General features: G+C 38.3%; 1 protein-coding gene across 6 annotated transcripts in view; it reads left to right on the top strand.

The window, feature by feature from the left end:
• Nucleotides 1-24002, top strand: part of NHEJ1 (non-homologous end joining factor 1) — a 137655-nt gene that overhangs the window by 38697 nt on the left and 74956 nt on the right. For all 6 annotated transcript variants that reach the window (XM_007501701.3, XM_007501702.3, XM_056807210.1 and 3 more), the window contains exons 4-5: nucleotides 8668-8806; nucleotides 12187-12245. In XM_007501701.3, coding sequence (XP_007501763.3) covers nucleotides 8668-8806; nucleotides 12187-12245 — 198 coding nt within the window. The remainder of the gene's footprint in view (nucleotides 1-8667; nucleotides 8807-12186; nucleotides 12246-24002) is intronic.

Consider the following 24002-nt stretch of genomic DNA (forward strand, 5'->3'; position numbering starts at 1 on the left):
TTATCCTAGTGCAAACATCAACATGAAAATAGATTTTGATCAAGGACACATGTAAAATCCAGTGGAATTGCACGCCAGCTATGGGAAAGGGTGAGAGGAGGGGAGGGAAAGAATATGATCTTGTAACCAAGGAATAATGTTCTAAATTGACTAATTAAATAAAATTAAAATTAAAAAAAAATAAAACATTTAAAAATGGCTTTGCCCATCCATGAACAATTAATATTTCTCCAATTATTTACATCTGACTATATTTGTGTAAAAAGTATTTTATAATTATGTTCATGTAGTTCTTGGATTTATTTTGGCAGTTATCTTCCCAGGTATTTTATTCTACTTATGGTTATTTTAAATGAAATATCTTTTTCTAACTCTTCTTACAGGACTTTGTCAGTGATATATAAAAATGCTGATGATTTATGTGGGTTTATTTTATATCCTGCCACTTTGCTAAAGTTATTTATAGCTCCAATGAACTTTTAAATTGAATTTCTAGGATTTCCCATACATATCATCATGTTGTCTGCAAATAGAGATATTTTTTGCTCATTTGGCTTCCTTCAATTTCTTTTTCTTTTCTTATTGCTAACACATTTCTAATACTATATTAAATAATATTAATGATAACTGGCATCTTTGTATCATAAAACCAATTCCTATATTAATTTATTAATTCAATGGTTTTCTTATATTCAATTTTATTGGACTCAACTTTAATTTTTAGGATTGCTAATTTGGGGTTTAGTTGGGGATTTGTAATTTGTTCTTTTTCTAGTTTTTAAAAATGCATTCCCAATTCATTGATCTTTTCTTTCTCTTTCATTAATATAAGTATTTAGACATATAAACTTAACTCTACTGTTTGTGCTGTATCCCACAGGTTTTTGGTATGTTGACTCATTTTTTTCTTTAATGAAATTATTTACTGATTCAATAATATGTTTTTTAACTAATTCATTTTAAAAGATTAAGTTATTTGATCTCCAATTAGTTCTTACTTTTTGTTTCCATGGCCCCTTATTATATACAATTTTTATTGCATTAAGGTCTGAGAAAGATGCATTTAATATTTTTGATTTTTGACATTTAACTAATATTTTTGTGTCCTCATATATGGTCAGTTTTTGTAAAGGTGCCATGCACTGCTGGGAGAAAAGTCTTCTCCTCTTTTCCCATTCATTTATCTCCAGATGTTTATATCATATTTAACTTATCTAAGATTCTGTTCATCTCCTTGTCTTCTTATTTTTTGGTTAGATTTATCTAGTTGTGAGAAGGGGAGATTAAAATTTCTCACTATTATTGTTTTGTTATCAATTTCTATCTGTAATTCATTTAGTTTTTCCTTTAAAAGTTTGGATGCTACAACATTAGGTGCATATAGATTTAATATTGATAATGATTCATTGTCTATGGTAGCTTTTAACACAATAGTTTTCCCGTTTATCTCTTTTGATTTTATGTCTTTTAGCTTTGTCAGAGATCATGATTGCTACCCCTGCTTTCTTTTAATCAGCTGAGATGTGATATATTCTGCTCTAGTTCTTTATTTTTACTCTTTTTGTGTGTCTCATTTTAAAATTTATTTCTTGTAAATGATATGGTTTTTTTTTTATCTAGTCTGCTATCCATTTTCATTTTATAGGTGAATTCATCCCATTCACATTCAATGGCATAATTACTAGTTGGGGTTTTCCCTCCATTCTATTTTTGTCCTTCATTCCTTTCTTTTTGCTGTATCCCTCCTCAGATATCCAATTTCCTCTGTCTACTACCTCTCCAATTTGTACCCCTTTTTAGAAATCTTCCCTTATCCCATAATGAAATGCTATGAAATTTAGCAGTGATGCTCCTGTGTATTTTTACCTTTGAGTTGCTTTGAGTTGGTCTTCAGGGGATTCTTTCAATTTCTATTTCCCATCCTGATTCTAGCATTTCTGGGTAGTTTTCCTTGATATTTTTTTGGTGCATGGTTTTGAAACTTTTTTTTTTGTCATGACGTTCCAGAAGTTCAACTATTACTATATTGTGTTTCTTTTATCTGTTTTCCAGGTCAGTTCTTTTTGTGATATTTCATATTCTTTTCTATTATTTCATTCTTTTTATTTTATTATTTATTATCTTAGGAAATTGTTAGCTTCCCCTTGTCCAGTTCTCATTCTTAATAAATAAATAATAAATAAAAATAAAATAAATAAATTTTATGAATTTCTAGATCTCTTTGGGTGATCTTTCTTTCATAGTTTTCTTGATTTTCTTTCATTGCTCTTATTTTTTTCCCCTAATTTTTCTTCAACCTCTCTCATTTGATTTTTGAAGTCTCTTTTAAACCCTTCCAAAATCTCTTTTTTAGCTTGTGGCTAGTTATTATTTTCTTTGCTATTATTGATGTAGGTGATTTTATTTCATTTTTCCTGAATTGAATTGAGATCTTTTCTGTTCCTATGGTAGCTATCAATAGTTGAGTTCTTTCTCTTTTGGCTGTTTTTTTTTTAATTATAAAATTTTAGCAGCCATGCCAGTAGACTTAATTATTGGCTTTTTGCTTGAGTGTCTTAGGATGGTGGAGTATGTTACCTCAGACTTTAGGATTTTTTTGTTTTGTTTTTTCTTGGGACCTATTTAGTTATTACAGTTTTTGTAGTACAGGGTCTAATGTAATCTTTTGACTCAAGTCCAAATCCATGACTGACCTCGGGTGTTCCAATAAGATTCCATGGGCAGTTCTGCCCCTGCATTTGTAAGCTGACAGCCCACCTCCCTGTGGCAGCATCCAAGGACTCCATTCTCCTGAGAGTGACCATAGCTGACAGGACCCCAGTCCGTCAGTAGCCATATTCACTGGTTCATGTTTCTTCCTCATTCCTTCTCTCCCACTGTTGTAGCCAGGACAGAGTAGGTGTCTAGTCTGATTTACATGGACCCCCAAAGTCTCTCTTTTGTTAGCAGTGAGACTTAAGGTCCTGCCCACTGGGCCTGGCTTCTTTTAGCCCCCACAGTAGGCCAGCAGGGTCTCTAGACCTGAGGCTACATCTGACAGAGCTGCTCCCAGGACCTGCCGCTTGCCGATTCTAGTGGGATTCTCATGAATGCAAGCTCTCATGCTCAGCAGACAAAGAGAGGTTGCTGGTCCTTGTCCTGGTGCTTGTCCTTGTTGCTTGGTCAGTCCATGGTAGGACTGAGGCCAGCAAATCAGAAACCTTCCTCCCTCATTGTCCCTGGCTGTTCAACTTCACTCCTGATTCTTGCCACTTTTAGCTTTGATTCTGTGGAGTGTTTTTGTATGTTTTGGGGGATATTCTTCCCATTGTGCATCTCTCAATGAGTCTCAGAGTTTGAACGGACATTTCTCTAATCAATAGTGATTTGGAGCATTTTTTCACATGACTTCAGATAGTTTTAATTTTTTTCTCTGAGAACTGTCTGTTCATATTCTTTAACTATTTTTCAATAGGGGAATACTTTTGTATTTTTATAAATTTGACTCTATATGTTTGAAAAATGAAGCCTTTGTCAGAGACATTTGCTATAAAATTTCCCCCCAAATTTGATGTTTCCCTTCAAATCTTAGTTGCATTGATTTTGTTTGTTCAAAACCTTTTTAGTTTAATGTACTCAAAACTATCCATTTTATTTTTTAATGTTCTCTATGTCTTGTTGGGTTATGAATTCTTTCCTTATTCATGTCTGACAGTTAAACTTTCCATGTTCCCCTGATTTGTTTGTGGTCTCACCCTTAAATTCTTTTTTTTTTTAAACCTTACCTTTTGTCTTAGTATAAATATTGCATTGGTTCTAGGACAGAAGAGTACTAAGGGATAGACAATGGGGATTAAGTGACTTGTCCAGGGTCATATAGCTAAGAAGTGTCTGAAGCCAAATTTGAACTCAGGACCTTCCAGCTCTGAACCTGTCTTTATATAATTGAGCCAGCTAATCACCCCCTCACTCTTTTTTTCTATATCAAGTATCCATTTTCACTTTGTTTTGGTGTATGGAGTGAGATATTCATCTATGTCTAGTTTCTGCTGTACTATTTTCTAGTTTTGCCAACAGTTTTTGTGAGATAGTGAGTTCTTTCCCCAAGAGCTTGGATTGTTGGGTTTATCAAACACTAAGTTACTATGGACATTAGCTACCAGGTGTTGATTACCTAATCTATTCCATTGTTCCACTATATTTTTTAGCCAATTCCAGGTTGTTTTGATTATTACAACTTTATAGTATAATTTGATATCTGGTATGGCTAGAACTCCTTAGTATTTTTTTCATTGATCCCCTTGATATTCTTGGCCTTTTTTTCTTATAGATGAATTTTTTGGTTATTTTTATCTAGCTCTGTGCAATAATTTTTGGGTTTTTTGGTTGGTATGGCATGGAATAGGTAAATTAATTTGGATAGGATTATTATTTTCATTATATTGACTCAGTCTGTCCATGAGCAATTGATGTTTTTACAATTGATTTGTGTGAATAGTATTTTGTAATTGTCTTCATATAGTTGATTGGTATGTTTTAGTAAGAATATTCCCAGATATTTTATATTTTTTAGAGGTATTTGAATGGAATTTCCTTTTAGATCTCTTGCTGTTGGACTAAATTGGTGGTAAATAGACATGCTGATGATTTCTGGGGGATTATTTTATATCCTGAAAATTTGCTAAAGTTGTTAATTATTTATATTAGTTTTTTTGGTTGATTCTCTAGAATTTTCTAGGTATATATCATCATATTATATGCAAAGAGTGATAACTTTGTTTCCTCATTCTGTTCTCATAGTTTTCATTCCTCTTTCGAAGTACTCATGAACAATGGGTTGAGTTTCCATGTTCTTCCCATAGTCCATAGGGTCCTTCATCTCAACTATTGGATCAGTTAGCTCTTTTTTTTTTTTTAAATGGCATTTATTCATAGATGCCTGAACTCATTTGCCCGGTCTGGGGATAATTTTCTTTTTTGTTGTTAATGTTTCTCCTATTGATTTATCTGCTTAAATTCAGAGTCTTTGAGGTTGTTGTTTTTTTCTTCCTGAGAGCTTTGGTAATTTCAGGATTGGTTTTTTTTTCTTTCACTTTCTAACTGTCCCCTCTGATGATGGTGCTGTATTCAGCACATTTTGGCCTTCTCACACATTGGATAATTCATGCTTCACCAGTCTAGATCCTTGTCCAAGGAGACTTTTAGGGGACAGGACTTTCAAGTGGCAGCTAAGCTTTTTCTCTAAGGCTTAATGGATTGCTGCATTGTACCCCATTACCAATACACTCAGTATCCTGCCCCTTCCCTGTGTCCCTCAGTTTTCTGGCCCACCACTAGCAATTCAGAACTTTTGATCACTAGTGCAATGGGGGCTGTGATCCCCCAGCAGGCTTTTGCTCTGAAGGGCTATTGCAGTGTCTGTCAAAGGCCCAAGCAAACTTCTGCAGCCTAGAGCTCCATAATACTGGAAAAAAGAAGTAAGGGAGTCTGAGTGTGGGGTTGTGATTTGTTGTAAGCCTATGTTGGATTCTTGAGTTTTGTTAGATTTAAAATGGTGAAGCCCATAAACTGTAGTGAATTAAAATGGTGGAAGATATAAATTGTGTTAGATATAAGAGAGGGTGAGTAAATTTTGACCACAGAAAATATGTTTCACTACAGTGTCTTGGTTTTTAAATCAAATATAAGGTGGTCGCCAGGGAAATATTCCCAATTATTCAAATACCCAAGTCAACTGGGTTTTATAGAGATTTTTAATTAATAATATAATGAGGAATTAGAGAAAGAGAGAAAGAGTAGGAAAGGAATAATTATGAAGGGCCTCAAGCCAATATGGCCTAGACCTGAGTCTTAAGAGAGAGAGTCAGTCAGTCAGTCTTTTAACACTCACCACAAGGTCTGCCTAAACAAGGATTCTAGTGACACCAGGCCAGCTCCATCTCAGCTGACTTTACCAGAGAGAGCTCCAGCGAGACCTCCTTAGAGATTGTCCTCCAAGAGCTTCCCTTCTCCAGAGCCTCTCTCAAGAGATTCTTCCCAAGCGATCCTCATCAGAGATCCTCCAAAAGGATTTCTCCAAAAGGATATCTCCAAAAGGATATCTGCTTTTTCTTATATAGGGGTTTTTCTCCCATGTCACCTCCCCTAAGTCCCTACATCTACCAATCACTGTAGACGCTTTCCAAAGGATTGCCCATCTAAATTCCTGCTAAGTCGACCAATCTCCTCAGTAAGTCTGAATCAGAAAAAATGCTGCTATGTCAACCAAATCTCCTCAGTAAGTCTGAACTAGAGAAAACACAGCTGAGTCAACTAATCTCATCAAGAGAAAACTTGCCGGACCCTTTTAGGTACCTAGCATCCCATTGTATCAATTCTAAAAACAGGCCTGGCTCAAAGAACTTCTTGCCCCACCATAAGCATGGATCCAAGTACTTTCTTTGTTTAGCAAGGAGTTTTTTTCCCCTAAAGCAATCTTAAGTACTGTTGGAGTAGAGGTCCTCCCATTTCTGATCCTGGCGAGTTCTCACATCAAAATGGGGAATGTTTCTCAGTAGAGAATTTGAGGATTCCTCAATGTGGAGTAAAATTTTTAACATTCATAAGTCTGTGAAATTTTAAGGTTTATAGTTTACCAGTGCAATTTCACTGCTGTAGTGTGGGAGAGGGGGACAGTGAATGATCTCAGGGTCAGCGAGTGTCAGTTCAATTAGGAAAAAAACTCTTGGATTCTGAGTTTTCTAGACTATGAAGACAACTGAAGTATTTTGAGAGCTCTTGGGGCATCAGAGAAAATGTCTAGTCCTCCTGTCATTCTTGTGACTTGGAAATACTTACAAATTTGAATGACTTCCTTATAAGGTTGATGTTTAAAAAGACATAGTAAAATAAGGAAAATTTGTCAAAGACCAGAGCTTAGTGGTTGAGGTTTATAGAGTATGGGTTTTTGATCCTAACTTAAATTTGTCCATAAAACAGATTGGACAGCACAGTTTTAAGGCATCCCAGTCTCTGATTCCTTTCATCTTAACTTTCCCCATAAGCCTTCATTTTCTGATCTTGGATTTTCCCCATCTCCTATCCCTTTCCCTCAGGGGACTAGCTGGGAAAAGCCAGGCAAGATAATAGAGTATTGATTGACTAATGGGAAATTCCTACTGGAGAAAGAAAAAATTATATTTGGCAATAGGACATTTTCATATTAAACTCTAAAGATTAGAGAAACAGCTTAGCAATATTTTGACATCTCTAGGCCTGAGAAATTCCCCCCCTCCTCTCCATGGTAAAGAGCTTTTGATCCCTTGATGGCAAGCTGGTTATTTTAACATAGGATTTAACTATTGGCCACCATTCTCTAGGCTTTGAAGCCTTTATGTGAACAGAGTGAAAAAACTAGGATATTGACCTTAATATCAAAGGACCTTGGAGGTGCTGTCCTAGTTAACACTATCCATTTTAGCTAGGATGACTTAATTTTGGTTCCTCTAATTCAGTTCTTTCACTCTTGCATCTGAGTCTTTGTTTAATCTGTTGCAAATTCTTGATTCATTTTCTCTCTTCCTCTTTATTATATGAAATCCTTCTCTTTAAGTCACAACTAATTGCCATCAGTTCTAGGAAACTTTTCCTTAGTATTTCTATCTCTTTTATGGGGGTAAAAACAGAAAACAGAAAAACTCCTAACCTTACCCCAGTAACTTTTATAATGTAATTGTATTACATTGTTTTCTCTCATTTGTCTCTCATATAAGATGGTAAACTTCTATGTATTCCTAAACTATCTGAGGCTGAACATGGCACTCCCTAGCTCAGAAAGCCCACTTGATTTCTCATTGCTTCTAGGATAAAATGTGAAGTTCTCTCTTTAACATCTTTGCAACCCATCTGCATACTTCCTTTCTAGATTCATTCCATGATACCCTCTTTATACACACTCTCAGTTTCCTCCTCAATGACTTCCTCACTATAACTTGCTTAGTGTTTCATCTCCTCTCTCCATCACTACCTCAGTTGTTCCAGTCTTGGCATGGACTCTTCATTTACTTCTACTGAAGACCCTTCCTTTTGGCTTTTGGCTAGTGCCCCCTCCCCTGAATGATAACAGAGATGTGTCCTTGTATATCCCCAACCTTGGACACATACTGGCCATAATCTTTAGTAGGTCATTTAACCCCTTAGCTGTGGGCAATTCCTGAAGATTTTAAATTGCAGAGGTGGTGCTGACTTCCATTGGTAGCTAGAGTTTCTCCTGGGAGTTCCCTATACTAATGAAATTTGTCCTTTATATACGTTTTTTGTTTTCCCCTAGAATGTAAGCTCCTTGAAAGAAGATACTTCATTTTCATTTCCACATCTCAAGAACTTCCACTCCCTGGCACAGAGCAGGCCTTTTAAATAAGTGCTGAATGTGGGTTCGAATCAAGAACACATGTGATACCCAGTGGAATCATGCGTCGGCCATGGGAGAGGTGGTGATGGGGGGGGGGAGGAAAAGAAAATGATCTTTGTTTCCAATGAATAATGTTTGGAAATGACCAAATGAAACAATGTTTTTAAAAAAATAAGTGCTGAATGAATGAATAAGTGGAGGGCATGTCTACTCTTTTGGCCAGTTGCCTAAGTGATTATTACAGTATCAGAGGATATTTTGTAAACAGTTTTTAATGATAGACTCCTCCTTTTTCAAAGGTTTCCCAGCATCTCATACGTCCCTTGATGGGCATGAGTCTGGCACTACAGCATCAGGTGAAAGAGTTGGCCTCTTTGCTTCGAATGAAGGATGCAGAAATCCAAGACTACCAGGAGAATGGAGCCACACTGAGTCGAGGTTAGAGGGGATTAGTTGGGGTGGGTATGCAGTTTTGGGAGGGAGAGAAAGTTGTAATAAAGAAAGGGAAAGAAACATTTGGAGTTAAGAAGGGGCACTAGCCTGACCACAAAGGGTTGTCTTTACAGAGGAAAGGGAACTGGGTAATGAATAGGAATTGGAAATTTGGTACTGGACCAGAAAGATCTTTTTTTGGCTCTGAGCACTTGGCCGAGGTCCAAGTGGCTGGCAGGGGCAAGAGCTGAATCCAGCCATCCTTAAATAGTGACATGAAAAGGCTTTGGAAAGTGGCCAATGACCATACAACTCCAGTCTAGGATATTACAAAATTTGGATGTTAGGAAGTTTACAGTCTCTTAAGTCTCTCCCCCTAGGAGAAAAAGTGGTACTACAACAGATACTTTCTTAGATGTCATTCAGAGAAATGAATGACCAATTCTTTTTTCCAGGACATGCCTTTCCTCTTTTCCTATGGCCACCACATTCATGTAGATTCATATTCTCACTTTCCAAGATTATTTCATTAGTTTTCTAAAAGTGTTTCTACTTCAACTCTTATCTTTCCAATTAATCTACTCCAGTTGATACTACTGCCAGAGGTTTTTGTTATGATTTGTTCTGCTAAAACATCTTCAGTTATTACCAATTATCTAGGAAGCAGAGTCCAAAGTTCTTTGTGTAACATTCGGGACCTTGCACAATGTTACCACCTTTCCAGACATACTTCATAGTCTTCCTCCTTGCATGTCAAACCATTCTTTGCCTGTACATTTTCTGTACTTTTCTTAGTTTCCCTTCACTTTGCCCCAAAATGTTATTAAGTGATACTGTGTGTCAGGCATTATATGCTAGGTTCTGAGAAATAGAAATACAACAAATGAAACAATCTGTACTTACTGTAAGCTTGCATTCTAATGAGGGAGACAAGAAGTCCATATAGTCCATATAAACTGTATACAACATAAATATAAAGTTAATATACATGCATATATTTACATAGACCTATGTAAAATAATTTGAGAGAGGTGGTTGAGGGGAATGAGTAAAATCATTCAAACAGAAGATGGTATTTGAGATGTCTTAGAGAGAAGAGAAGGATTGTCAGGGTTGAGGTAAGGAAGGAGTACATTCCAAGCCTGGGAATTGACTAATACAAAGTTATGGAAGTAGGCAATGGAGTATCATGAATGAGAAACACTCCATAGAGATTATCATAATTGAAACCATGGGAGCTGATGAAATCATCAAATTAAAGTAGTAAAGTAAAGTAGAGGAAGAAGGGAAGAAGACCCAGATACAACCTTGGTGTGGAACTTCTGGCTAGTGGGTATTCTATGGATGAAGATCCAGGAAAAGAGACAGAAAGGAGAACCAAGAGATAACAGTATCACAAAAAACCTGTAGAGAATAGTATATTGAGATGAGTGATTAACAGTGTTAAAAGCTATAGAGACCATGAAGAAAAAATGTTTGAAGAAATGACTATTAGATTTGCCAATTAAGAGATCATTAGTGACTGGAGAGAGCAATTTTGGTTGAATGGTGAGGTCAGAAGCCAAACTTCAAGAAGTTTAGGAGTAAGAGGAAAGGAGTGGAGACCCCTATTATAGATGGCTTTCTCAAGGACTTTAACCACAAAGAATGGAGAGACTTAGGAAGATTAGCTATGGGGATGGATGGACAAAGTGAAGGTTCTTTGAAGATGAAGGAGGCAAGGGCATGGGCAAATAGAGAGGTAACTAGTAAATGGAGGGGCTGAAGACTAGGAAGAGAGTGGGGATGATAAATGGGGCAGTCTTCTGGAGAAGGCAGTGTGGAATGGGATCACTTCTGCTTGTAGAGAGTTTTGCCTCTGCAAGGAGGAGGAGAAAGGCCCACATCTTCATATGAAATGGGTGAAGGAGGAGAGAGTAGCAGAAAGCATTGGACTGGTGTAAGATGTGGAACAGGAGAGAAGACAAATGAATTGACAAATGAATTACATTTTTTTCAGTGAAATTATAAGACAAGGTTTTTGTGAGAAGTTTGGAAAGGAAGAGCTGGGGGAGTTTCAACGAGGGATGGAAAACTAGTGAGTTGATTAGGCAGGTACCAGAGGACTGATTTCCTACCTAAAGTGAGGGCCCAGTTGAGATTATGGAACATAAATTCATAGTGCAGCCATCAGCATGTTTTTGTGATGTTCTCTAGTCTTGTTGAGCATCATAGTAGGAACGCAGAGGCTGGTAGAAATAATCTGAGGGACCAAAGGCACCAGGCACTTGAAAGAAGAATGCTGCATAGTGTTGGCCTGGCTTCCCAAGGGGTCAGGATGGGGAAGGAAACGATGGCAGCCAGTGTAGAGGTGAGGGCCTGGGAAAAAACTAGGGTTAGGGTGTTGATACTGAGGTGAGTTCACTCACTTCATCTACTGTACTACCTTGCTGCTACAGAACTACAGTTGAAATGACTGCTTACATGTTGGATCAAGATTGGAAAGGGAGGAAAATAAAATCAGAGTAAGAGTACCTAAGAAAGTATTAAGGAGTACAGGGAGTAGAAATCTTAAGAAATAAATATATTTTATTTCCCCCATTGCATGTAAGAACAATTTTTAGCATTCATTAAAAAAAATGTTTGAGTTTCAAATTCTCTCCCTCCTTCCAATTCTCCTTCTCTTCTTCATTCTGTTTTTCCCCCACCCCCATCCTGAATCAGTAAGCAAAAGAGTGGAAATCTTGAAGAACAAGTATAAGGTGGGTGATGCTTATGGGAGAACTGGAATGATAGGTGATTTTACTGTCAGAGCTTCTTAAGAGCTCTCTCTCTTGCCTAAACTCTATATTTTTCTAATACTTTCTAGAATAGGGCTCTACATAAGCCAGATATTTTATTTGAAAATTTGTTATGTATTTTTAACGTTCTTTAAAAAAATTTTATTTGGTTACAAATTTTCTTCCTCTCTTCCTCACTCATTGAGAAGGCAAGCTATTTGGTATATTTATATGTGTGAAATCATGCAAACATATTTCCATATTATCCATGCTGCAAAAAATACAGGAAAAAAAGTTGAAATATACTTCATTTTGCACTCAGAGTTCCTCACTTCTCTCTCTGAAGATGGATATATTTTTCATCATGAGTCCTTCAGAACTGTCTTGGATCATTGTCTTGATCAGAGTAGCTGCTATGTCTTAACAGTTGATCATGATTATAATGGTATTGCTGTATACCAAAAACTAAGTATTTTTAAAAGATTAGTTTTAGTGAGCTCCTAACAGATTAGATTATTGATTGAATGAATGAACAAATAATCCTAGACAGTCCTGAATCAGCTCTTTGCTCTACAGTTTTGGATCGTTAAACTCATTTCTTTTTTCCTTTTTCCTTTCTGGTTATAGATCGATTGAAGACAGAGCTATTTGATGAGAATGTTTTCCTGGAGCAGTTTGTAACAGAGGTGGGAGTTTTGTTCTTTCCTTATTCTCCAACTAGCTTCCCTTTCCTATCTCTTCCTGTGTCACTGATAAGCGGCTATGGTTTTCTTGATACTTTTATGCTTAAAAGCCTGTAAGAGTCAAAGAACCTTTTTTTGGGAAAGTTGCTCACAAAGAAGCTGGTTTGGCTTGGCAATTATAGTTGTTAAGAAATGACATGTCTTTAGTTTTTTAATATCAAAAGTAACAAGAAGGGGTGGCTAGATGGCTCAGTGGATTGAAAGCCAGGCCTGGAGGTGTGAGTTCCGGGGTTCAAATCTGGCCTTAGATACTGTGTGATCTGGACAAGTTGTTTAACCCCAACTACCTAGTCCTTGTCACTCTTTTGTGTTGAAACTGATACTTAGAAATGTTTTTTTTTTTTAAACCCTTACCTTCCATCTTGGAGTCAATACTGTGTATTGGCTCCAAGGCAGAAGAGTGGTAAGGGCTAGGCAATGGGGGTCAAGTGACTTGCCCAGGGTCACACAGCTGGGAAGTGTCTGAGGTCAGATCTTAGAAATGGTTTTGAAACAGAAAGTAAGGGTTTAAGAAAAGTAGTAAGCAAACTAATGTTTGAATTCCAAAAAAATCATTTATCAGGGGTTCAGAAAATTATAGCAACACTAAAAAAAATGACAGCCACTTGGCAATGAAAAGCCATTTACCTCTCATACAATGATTTAAAACTTTAGCTTTAGCATTGTGATACGGATACTGTTTGTCTGGTATTATAAGGTGGATGTTCTTGTGCTTAAGCTGACAGCCACTAGGAATGTCCTCAGCTGGGATTTCTATGTGGTGGCCACAATGTTCTAATCTACCCACCTTTGGATGAGTCAAGGTTCAAAGCCAGGTGATTCACAGGTCAGCAACCTCTCATTGAATGGTTTTACTGGGCCAGTGTGGAACTAAGTGTTTATGATCTTCATAGGAATGCTGGCAACATCCATCTGGTCCTTTCAGACTTTGTACTTTACCTCTTTGCTGGCACAGTTTGTGTCATGCATGTGGGAAATTTTTATTAGGCCAGTGCCAGTGTCGCCTAATAATTCAGCTGTGTGAATTCCAAACTTTTTTCATCTAAGAAGAATTTATTAAATGCTTTCAATATGCAGGGCATTATGCTGGGTACTGGGAAAATAAGGACAAAACAACAGCCCCTGCCCTCAAGGAGCTTCATTCTTTTTTTTTTTTAAACCCTTACCTTCTGTCTTGGAGTCAATTCTGTGTATTGCTCCAAGGCAGAAGAGTGGTAAGGGCTAGGCAATGGGGGTCAAGTGACTTGCCCAGGGTCACACAGCTGGGAAGTGTCTGAGGCCACATTTGAACCCAGGACCTCCCATCTCTAGGCCTGACTCTCAATCCACAGAGCCACCCAGCTGCCCCCTAGGAGCTTCATTCTTCTGTGGATGATACACTGTATAGGCACATGATAATTTGAGGAGGAAGTCAAGTTCTATAACAGCTTTTACCCTGGACTCACTGGACTATTCAAACTAAGGAGGCAGATACCAAGTAGGAGGTGGAACTCAGGTGAACTCTTAGAATATTCCAGGTAACAGGCAAGAAGAACCTATTCAGGTCCAGGGCTAGCCTTGAGCTAACAAAGGGGGACAATGCCCAGGTGAGGTTCCCCACTTCCTAGACTGAATATTAATGCGTTACAAGCATAATACAGCATTATATGTTGGGAAAGTATTAGGTGTTCCAGGCCAGGTTAGTCATCTTTTCCCTGTTACAAGGAGATGTCTGTGGCTGGGTCTGGACAGCCTATAAGCCCCAGACAGTGTACTAGTAGGTAAGGTTTGCAGAATGTTTCTCATCAGGCATTCAGGGAACTCTGTGTGGTTTTCTCTAGACCTCTAGGAAGCTCTGTTCTCCTATAACTAGTCTTTGGCTCATTCAATATGACAGGGAGAGGGTAGAGCCTGAGGTGACTATTGTGACCTGAAGGCAATTTCTGGATTGGGACATTGAGGAAGCAATTTAGTCTAGCACCAGCCGTCTACATCCCTTCAACTCCTATTAATGCACGAGGGAGTGGGGGGAGGAAGCCTTTATTTTCATTCAATAAATATCATGTTTTAGTCAGCAGACTGACTAAACACTGGGAACAAGGGAGTTTATATAGGAGAGAATAGATAATATGAGCCTCTCAGGGGTTTTTGCTCAGATCTCCATGTATAGACCTACCTTTTGCTGAGAAAGAAAAACTATGAAATGGGAAATAATAATAAGGATAATTTTTAAAAATCTTTTTAACTGGGAATGACATTTTTAAAAAATTTATTTATTTATTTAGAATATTTTTCTATGGTTACATGATTCATGATTTTTCCCATCCCTTTTCCCTCCCCCCTCCTGGAGCTGACAAGCAAATCATGATTACATGTATCATTGTTCAAAACCTATTTCTGTATTATTCATATTTGCAATAGAATGATCTTTTAAAGCCCCAAACCCCAATCATATCCCTAACAAACCACATGATCAATCATATGTTAAAAAAATATTTTCTGCTATTGTCAACACATACTGATTTCTTTCTTCTTTTTTTTAAAACCCTAATCTTCTGTCTTAGAATTAATACTGTATATTGGTTCCAAGGCAGAAGAGTGGTAAGAGCAAGGTAATGGGGGTCAAGTGACTTCCCCAGGGTCAACAACTGGGAAGTGTCTGACCTCAGATTTGAACTGACGACTTCCTGTCTCTGGACCTGGCTCTCAATCCACTGAGGCACCTCGTGTGTGTATTTCTTATCTTACCAGCTCAATTATAAACTCCTCATGTTCATGTGCTGTGCTTATACTTTATATCACATAATTCCCAGTGTGGCACAAGGAACATGGCAGGTAATTTTAAATACCTCCTGATACACTTGGAATCTTCCATTCTGCTAGAGTACTCTCTCTTCCTTCCAATTTCTCTTTTTTTTTTGGAGTCATTATAAATTGACTAAGTGATAGCCACAGGTTTCCTGCTCCTACTGTCTAGAACAGAGCTTCATCCTCATTGGAGGATGCCATATGGTCACAGACATAGTGTTGGACTTGGAGTTAGGAGATCCGGATGTGAATCAGGGCTCTAGCATGTAGAAGTCCTCTTATAGGCAGAGTTCTTGCATTGGAAATGGAAAGTCTCCGTAGAAATGTGCCTAGAGAGAAGAAGGGATCATTCAAACCAAACTTGCCTTGCTTTGGCCCCAGGGCCAAGTACTTTCCAAGTTATTTTGGCCACAAGTGTTAAGGTGTGAAGGAGGGATATGGTAACAAGCAGTGGAGGTCTGCTTGGTTTCTTATCTGGTACATCCTCTCTGTGTTTCTGCCTAGGTATGACTTGTCATGAGCTATCTTCCCACCTAAGTCCCAGTTGAATGGCGCAGGAAATATTCTGGTGTTTAAATTGGCAGCTTGGGGCACAGAGAGTTTTTTTGAAGGGGTAACTGCGTGGCCTGTGGGGAGAGAGTGACATTGAGCCTTTGAACTGTGTTTGGAACCTTTGAAGTCTCTTCTTCTAGACTCTCGATGTCTCTCCTATGAGATTTGAAGCATGATGTGTATCGCTATCCTGTTGGGTAAAGGGCATATAGGCATAGAGAGAAAAAGTCCATGTAGAATCCATGGAGAAGGGGATATTACCCTTTTAAGGTCTTTATACAACATAGGTATTTCAAATTCAAAGTCTTTTAGAATTCAGAGGGGCCATATATCATTTAGTCTAGCCTTTCTCATTTTATAAATAGGAAGCTTAGACCCAGAGAGGTTATTTGATTGTGTGACAGTATCCCACAGTTCCTCAGTGTCATCTAAACTTAACACCCCTATTTCCTAACTCATAATATAGTGCTCTCTGCATTATGCCACCTTGCTTTACCTGATTATTGATCATTATTGGAGGATCTATGGAAGGGATAGAATCAAGGCCAGGGTAGAATCTCTATGGCCTCTCAGAATACCCTGCTGTACCAAATGTGGCATATATAGCTACTTGAACTGGAAGGTTTTTCTGAGCAATTATGGTCCTATCATGACCACCAAATATTCTTCTTGCAGTTCCTACAAACAGGACACAGTGAGGTCAGGGGGTCACTCAGGGCTGAGCTGGGAGGATGTACCATTAAAATAAGCAACATTGAATAGGAAGATAAACAAACTGTGGCCAGAGAGCTCTAAATGAAGGATGGGGGGAGGGGGGGGCAAGGCTGACGTCAGAGGGCCAGGGGTCAGTAACTGGGGTCTGTGTTTCCTGAAAGAAAGAGTTGGGCAGGAGGCCAGAGAGATGATGTTCAAGGGGCAATAGAGTAGGTAGGCTTTGGATAAAAGTGGAGGCTAAGACAAGGGAAAAAACTTGAAGGTTGAATAGGGCTAAATTGGGAACATAATACATCTTAGATTTTAAACCATTTTATCATTTACAAATGACAAATCTTTCTCCTTCCTTGTTTGGGCTTCACTTTGTCATGGCCCTTTCCACTCTTTCCTGGCATCCTTTATTCTCATTCTTGGGGGCCCCAGGGAAATCAGCATATAAGGGACCTGATCAGAGGGAGGCTGGCAGCCCAGATTCAGGAGGAAAACAAAAGAGGAAGGAGTTGGAGAGAGTGGCAGTTGGCATCATTCCATGCCGGGCACTTTGTAGGACCAGGGAGTAATAGATAGCTCTGAGATTGGGAATAGGATTAAAAAGTTAGGAATGATTAGTGTCTGCCTAAGGGAACTGGGCTAGAAGAATACAGAATAACTAGGCCTCCAGAGCTCACCCTCAGTCCATTCCACTTGCGGCAGTTCCCGCCCCTTGGCCCTCTCTATCCAGTCGTCCTCATCTGGTTGCCATCAGGCTGTGTGGCTGCTGGCGGGCTCTTTATTTATTTATCCCAGCATAATGGGGTAAGGAGGGAGCTGGCCCAGGCTTGGCATTCCGGGGCCGTGCCACAGAGCCACAGGCGGTTTGCATGGGTGTGTGAGTCACTAGGGCCGCATGCTGCTCAAACCAGACGTGGCCAGGCTCAAAATAGAGCTCCGCCCTCTGCAGCTGGCTGCCCCTGGCCAGGGACCAGCCCTCAGCACTGGCACTTGGGCAGCTTCGTGAAGAAGGTTCCTCCAGGGTGGGGGTCCTGGCAGAAGTACTAATGTTAAAAGCCTCGCCTTCCATATCCCTGCGCCAGGGGTTTTCAGTGTCCTTGTCAGTTCCTCGTTACAACTGATTCACCTTCTCATGTAATACCCCAGTCTAGAATGTGTTGGCTCTGAGTGAAATTCACAGGATTTATTTGCTAAAAAAGAAACTCGGCTTCCTTTATTGCCTCCTTGTACTTTGCCTTCTGGTAGCATTACTCTAGGGCCCGTTTCACAAAGCCTGGCAGATGATGTTTATTATGTATTACATATTTTTTGTTTCCTCTTCGTCTTCCTGAGTAATCACTGCTATCTTGCTTTGGTGTTGGGTGTAGAATTAGCCCTACTTTTTTGGAATTGTTTAGGGTTAGCCTCTTCAAGGTAAGAATCAGGTGTTAAAAAGATCAGGTAATGCCTTTCCTTTCATTTTTTGAGTAGCTGACAAAGAACAGTTTATTGAGTGCTGGCAATACTGAGGGTGCTATAGGAGGGGTGGGTATATTAAGCCAGACGGCTGGTACCTGGGAGCCTTTGATTTTTGTTTTTCCTTATGGCTATATGGGCACTGCTGTCCCCTTAAGCTTGGCCATTGGGATGTCTTTAGTTTTCAGTTGAGGTGCTTTTATAAACAGATTTATAATTTCTTACAATTTCTTTTCTACTGATGCATAGGTATTTCCTGACAAACACATTAATCCCTTTACAAAATACATTCCTTGAAAACAGTTTATCTGTCATTAACAGAAAGAAGCAGGGACATGCCTTTAAGCTTTTGGAATATGGTACTAGCATTGACCATTGTGTTTGACTAAGATTGGGTTGCTTCTATTTGTTGACTTAATTTACATTGTTACAATTGTATATATTGTTTTTCAGGTTCATTCTTCGCTACATCACTTTGTACAATTAAGTCTTCTCATGTTTCTCTGAATTTGTTATACCTTACAGCACTCTAATATTTCATTGCATGAACATTGTATGATTTTGTTCATTGATTCCCCTGTAGTTGGGCACACGTTTTATTTCTAGCCTTTTATTATCATGTCATTTTTCCATAAAATAAAAAAAAGTACTCATGAAAGCACTGGCTAATATTTCAAGGTTTTCTTTGAGATTAGTCAGGGAGTTTGTATTAGTCCACTCAAGTCAGTTACTACTCAGGCATCTATAGCTGACCTCCAGCAAGAGTTGTATTTTCCATGGGAAACATTAAGTATGGTCTAGTGAATAAAATAATGGAAATTGTAATATGAACTGGGAGTCACAACTATTTTACATTCCTAAAAGACTCTGTGTCATCTTTGGTAAAATTCCTGACCTTTTTAGTACTCTCAGGCTCTCCTTTGTAAGATGGGTGAGTAAATGAGCCTCCTGGCATTCTTCAGTTTCCCACTCTTATTATCAGTGACAATTTCTTTTTCCTTGGAATAAAGACATATCAATCTGTAAAAGCAACAGATGATCTAACTTTTTATATCCTCCTAGCCTCTCATCCTGGGCCCTCTTCTCTTTCTACACCATCCCAGGGATTTCATTAACTTCTGTGGATTCAGTTATCATTTCTATGCAAATGACTCCATAGTCTACTTCCCTGATCTTCTTTTTTTTCTTTCCTGATCTTCCGGTCACCTGTCTTCATCTGGACAGCCCATACATATCTTGATATCTTGAATTTAATACATTCAAAAGAAAATTCATTCGGTGCCTCTCCTGAGTCTGTCTCCTCCTCCCAGATTTCCCTCTTTTCTATTGAGGTTCACAACCCTCAGAGTCATTTTCAGCTCTTCCTTCTGTTTTTTTCCCTTTCCTCTCCATAATACCTCATATTCCAACCAAATTGCCGAGCCTTGTTAGTTCTGTTCCTAAAACAGCTGGGCCTCTTGTTCCCTTTCTTTTTAGTTAGAAGGCCACTGCCTACATTTAGGCCTTCTCTTGAGGGAATTATTGCGCTGGCTTCCTAATTGCTTTCTCTGCATCTGCTTTTTCCTCTCTACAAGCCAAACCTTCACACAGCTACTAAAACAACTTTCTGAAAACTTAATGATCTGCAGCAACACTTTATCTTCTCCAGGATAATGTCAGATTTCCTCAGCCAAACTGACTTTTTGCTCTCCCTAACTGATAGTGTTCTTCCCTCCTAGTTATCTTGTATTAGGCTGCCTTACATTTATTTTATGTTTATAACATATATATTTTATTCGTCATATACTTGCACAACCTTCCTTGATAGAAGGTAAGTTCCTTGATAGTGATGATGGTTTCCTTTTTTCTTTGTATCTTTTGTATCTGTGTGTGTAATAAAGATGTAAATACCTTGCTATGTGCTAAGCATTTTTTTACAAACACATAGTAGGTTGGTTCAAATCCTGGCTCTGAAACTTCTTATCAGTGTAACCATATGAACAGAAGTCATTAATCTCACAGATATTATATTTCCTGTAACACCTACCAACAGAATTATGAGTATTAACTGAGATGGTGTATGTAGAATCCTCCTGATTCCATTCCTCAATCTCCAGAAATTTCCCACTTCTTAACCAAAAGCTTTCTTATTCTGGTGATGCTTTTACCCTGAAGTTCTTTATTCTGATCAGTTTCTGACATAAACTATTATTTTGTGAGGTGCCCAGGACATGCTCCTTTCCATCTTGATTCTTCTTAATCTCTGGAATTTTCTATCTGTTCTCCAGTCTCTTTCTTCCTCCCTGAGTACCCTTCTCATTCTTTTTTTTCCGTTCCTTGCATTTTCCAAGTTGACTTCTTCCTTTTAGAATATCAGCATCTTGAGGATAGGGACTTGAATTTGTATCCACAGTACCTGGCACATAGTAAGTACTTAAATATACTTTTATCTGTCTGTCTTCATAAATCTAAACGTGCTTTATGAATGTTATCTATTATTACTTTGTTGGTCTATATACAGACATTTTTGTTCACAAAGATTAAATTGGTTGATGGGAGAACCATTGCCAGTAATACCAGGTTATTTTTATTGAGTACCTTTGATAAGTAGTAAATACAGTGGGGTTATACAGTCATCCCTTGACATTTGAGTGTTTGACATTTGTGGTTTTGGTTATTTGAGGGCTGGTCATCAATAGTTAAATGGGAATTATTGGCCATTTGCAACATTCTATGGAAAAATACAGACAACTTGTGTATGTGAAAAAAATTTAAAAAATTTAGTAAGTCATACAAGCATAAATACCATATCTTATTAATCTTTTATAATTTACTACTATAAGTATACATTCATAAATTTATTATAAACAGTTAAAGTTTGATGAAAGTTTCAGTGTGCTAAAGAACTAGGAGCTATATACACTCTCTTTGGGAACACCACCTCTTTGTCCCTCTAACATTCAGACTCAGTCGAATGATTTCCTTCTTCAGCAGTCACTGTATCTTATGCTTTTCATAGGAGAAAGAAATACTTGAATGGTTGTGAAGACTCTACATGGTATGTGAGATACTACTCTTTCTAGCATAGAAACTGCAGCTTTTTTTAATTGATTCAATGTGTTATTTTACTTGTTTTGTGTGTTGTATATGATTAGAATTATTAAAAATAAAGTTTTGGCATGACGCCTAGAGTTATTTGTGGTTTTTTGTGGTTTTGTGCCCCTAACCCTTGTGAATGTAGAGGGACAACTGTATTTTTAAAAATTAAATATGCTTCTTGTTCTCAGGAAGTTTTTAGTCTGGCAAGAAAAACAAGCCAAATGAACACTGATACCATACATTTATGTATGTCAAATGAGTCAATAATTGTAAAGTGCTTAGCACAGTGCCTAGCACATAGTAAGCACTCTATAAATAAATATTAGCAATCATTATTATATAACACATTTACAAGTAACCCTATATACCTTGAGAAAAACTAGGAGATTGCTTGTGATGGACTCAAGGTTTATTCTAGGTTATTTGGGGGATGGCATCCTTATGCTGGAGAGGTACAGATTCTGTTGATCTCCTGGGTGGTCTCACAGCCTTTTTTTTTAAAAGGGGAAGGTACTCTAGTGTGGCTGCTCATTGGAAAGTAATGATTGTATAAAAAGCAAAATGTATCAGTATGATTTTTTTTAAAAGAAAGGCTTTCTAGAAGAGATAAGTCATGAGCTGAGATTCAAATAAAGCTATGCTTTTTCAAAAATGATAGGAGAGATGAAACTGAATATTTGAATAATATAGAGGGATATGTCTTCTTGGATATAGCCAATTGAAGTCATCTCTCTTAGTTGTTGTTTTGAAGCCTACACTGAACAAGTACTATAGAGTACCTTTCCAGTGTCTCTTACCTCTCAGATTCTCTTATAAATAATGTGGGTGTATGTGGAGTAGAGAAGACTTAAAAAAATTTTTTTAAACCCATACTTTTTTCTGCCTTGGAATCAATTGATTGACGGGGGAACCATTGCCAGTAATACCAGATTATTTTTATTGAGTACCTTTGATAAGTAGTAAATACAGTGGGGTTATACAGTCATCCCTTGACATTTGAGTGTTAAGAGCTAGGCAATGGGGGGTAAGAGACTTGCCCAGGGTCACACAACTAGGAATTGTCTGAGGCCACATTTGAACCTACGACCTCCCATCTCTAGGCCTGGCTCTCAATCCACTGAGCCACCCAAATGCCCCCTAAAGAGGACATTTTATTGTATTTTATTAATTTGGAAATTTATATTTAATTAATTAATTTAAAATATTTTTCCATGGTTACAAGATTTATGTTCTTTCCCTCCCCTCCTTCAGCCCCCTTCCGTAGCTGATGCACAATTCCACTGGGTTTTACATGTCATTGATTAAGACCTATTTCCATATTATTGATAATTGCACTAGGGTGATCATCAACCTATGTGATCAAGCAGTTGTTTTTCTTCTGTGTTTCTATTCCCACAGTTAAAGAGGACATTTAAAAAGGGAGTTCCTTATACTACTTGGCTTGAAGGAGAAACTAGTCCTCTTAGCATTCAGGCCCTAATAGTTGACCAAGATGGAAGAAGGACCAAGCTGATTGCTTAGTAGCATTTTCAGTTTCACAGTGAATAAAAGGTGTTGGCAGAACTGAAGCCTTCATCTTCTAATTAATTACTTCATAATCTTTGGATTTATCAGTAATTCTAATAAAGATAAGGACTTAGCTGAAGGCATCATATGGTCTCCAAATGCAGGGGCATCCTGATTATCATGGGTAAATATTTGTTGAATACACAGAGCTGTTAACTAGATTTAGTAGTATTCTATTTCTATCCAAAACAAAAATCACTATTAGAAGCCCTCCAACAAATCTTGGGGATAGGCATAGTTTGTCAAGAAATTTCAGTAGTGGAGAGGAAGAGTAAAGGTTTTTAGCTGAGAGACCTTGTATGTGGCTATCTGAAGGAATCTCAATAACTGCTTTGATTCTTCTCCCTCATTATCAGTTGTTGGAGGGAAGCAACATAAGTATTTATCTTTGTCTTCATCTTAGGTTTTTTCCCGTCATATTGGTCCAAAATCTTGGAAGCATGTGAGTTTCTCAAATTTTCTGCTCATTACTCTAGTGTTCTGGTAATGCTTTAGAAATTCAGGGCTAGTTCCTATTGTGCCTGCCCTTGTTGGAGCTGTCCAGGTTTGACCAATAGCTATTGACAGATTGAGAGCCTCTGATCCATGGAGCTGCTCCTGAGGTCTCTGGCTTCAATCAAGTGGCCCTTGTTATGGCCCCATATAGAGTTCAGAATGTCATTTTTCAGCTAGTCCACATGTATAAATATATGTTTCTCTAGATATAAAAATTGAGGGAGTCTGAGTTTCTTTTTTTTTCTATACCCCTTTTCATGGGGCAGGCTAATGAGGTGCATGTCATTAAAGGGCTGATGTTTTGTGGAATGGGAGCCTTTTAAACTGGATGTGCCTGGCTTAGTCATGGCAAATATTTACCAAAAAAAAAAAAAAATAGGGACATACCATATAAAATTAGAGTTCTGAAAATAGTACTGAGAGAGGGAGAACCAAAAAAACCCAGGACAGAAAATACAGCCTAGTCTGTTCAGGAGAGAAGGAAAAAGAGATAAAACGAGAGAAACCTCGGCAGTAAAAACAGCATCTTGGTAAACAGACTATAAAAAAAAATTGTGACCTGCTTTCTGGCAGCCCTGGCGGCTGTTGAGCAGGCGAAGGTGGCAGAGCCGGCGTCTGTGTGGACATGCGGTGCCCCGGGCGCACGGCTCCCCCGGCTGCGTAGGGCGTTAAATTTAGCCACATAATGATGGGCCTGAAGAGCAGCCTCTTGTTGACCACATAGTAATTACTGCCTCGCTTTATGAATTTTATTTTGCTTATTCTGTTTCCTTCTCCTTTGGCACAGAGGCATCCTGGGGAGGGGGCAGTCCCACTCCCATAACCCTCCCTCATATGCAAACCACAGTCTTTGAGGGGGCTTGGGGCCTTGGACCATGAGGAGGAGAGTTGGGTTTTCTGGTTGATCAGGGAAAGGAAAAAGGCTTACTGGTGCCCAAGAGCCTCCGTTTGTCATTGGGAAAGGCTCATGTGGGACTTGCAGCACCTCCTACTCAGAGCTCCTGGAGAAAGTGACTGTCCTCAAGACTTTTGGTCTGGGATAGTTCTTTCATTTGGCATATG

The sequence above is a fragment of the Monodelphis domestica genome, chromosome 8, assembly GCF_027887165.1.
Source record: "Monodelphis domestica isolate mMonDom1 chromosome 8, mMonDom1.pri, whole genome shotgun sequence".
Lineage (NCBI taxonomy): Eukaryota > Metazoa > Chordata > Mammalia > Didelphimorphia > Didelphidae > Monodelphis > Monodelphis domestica.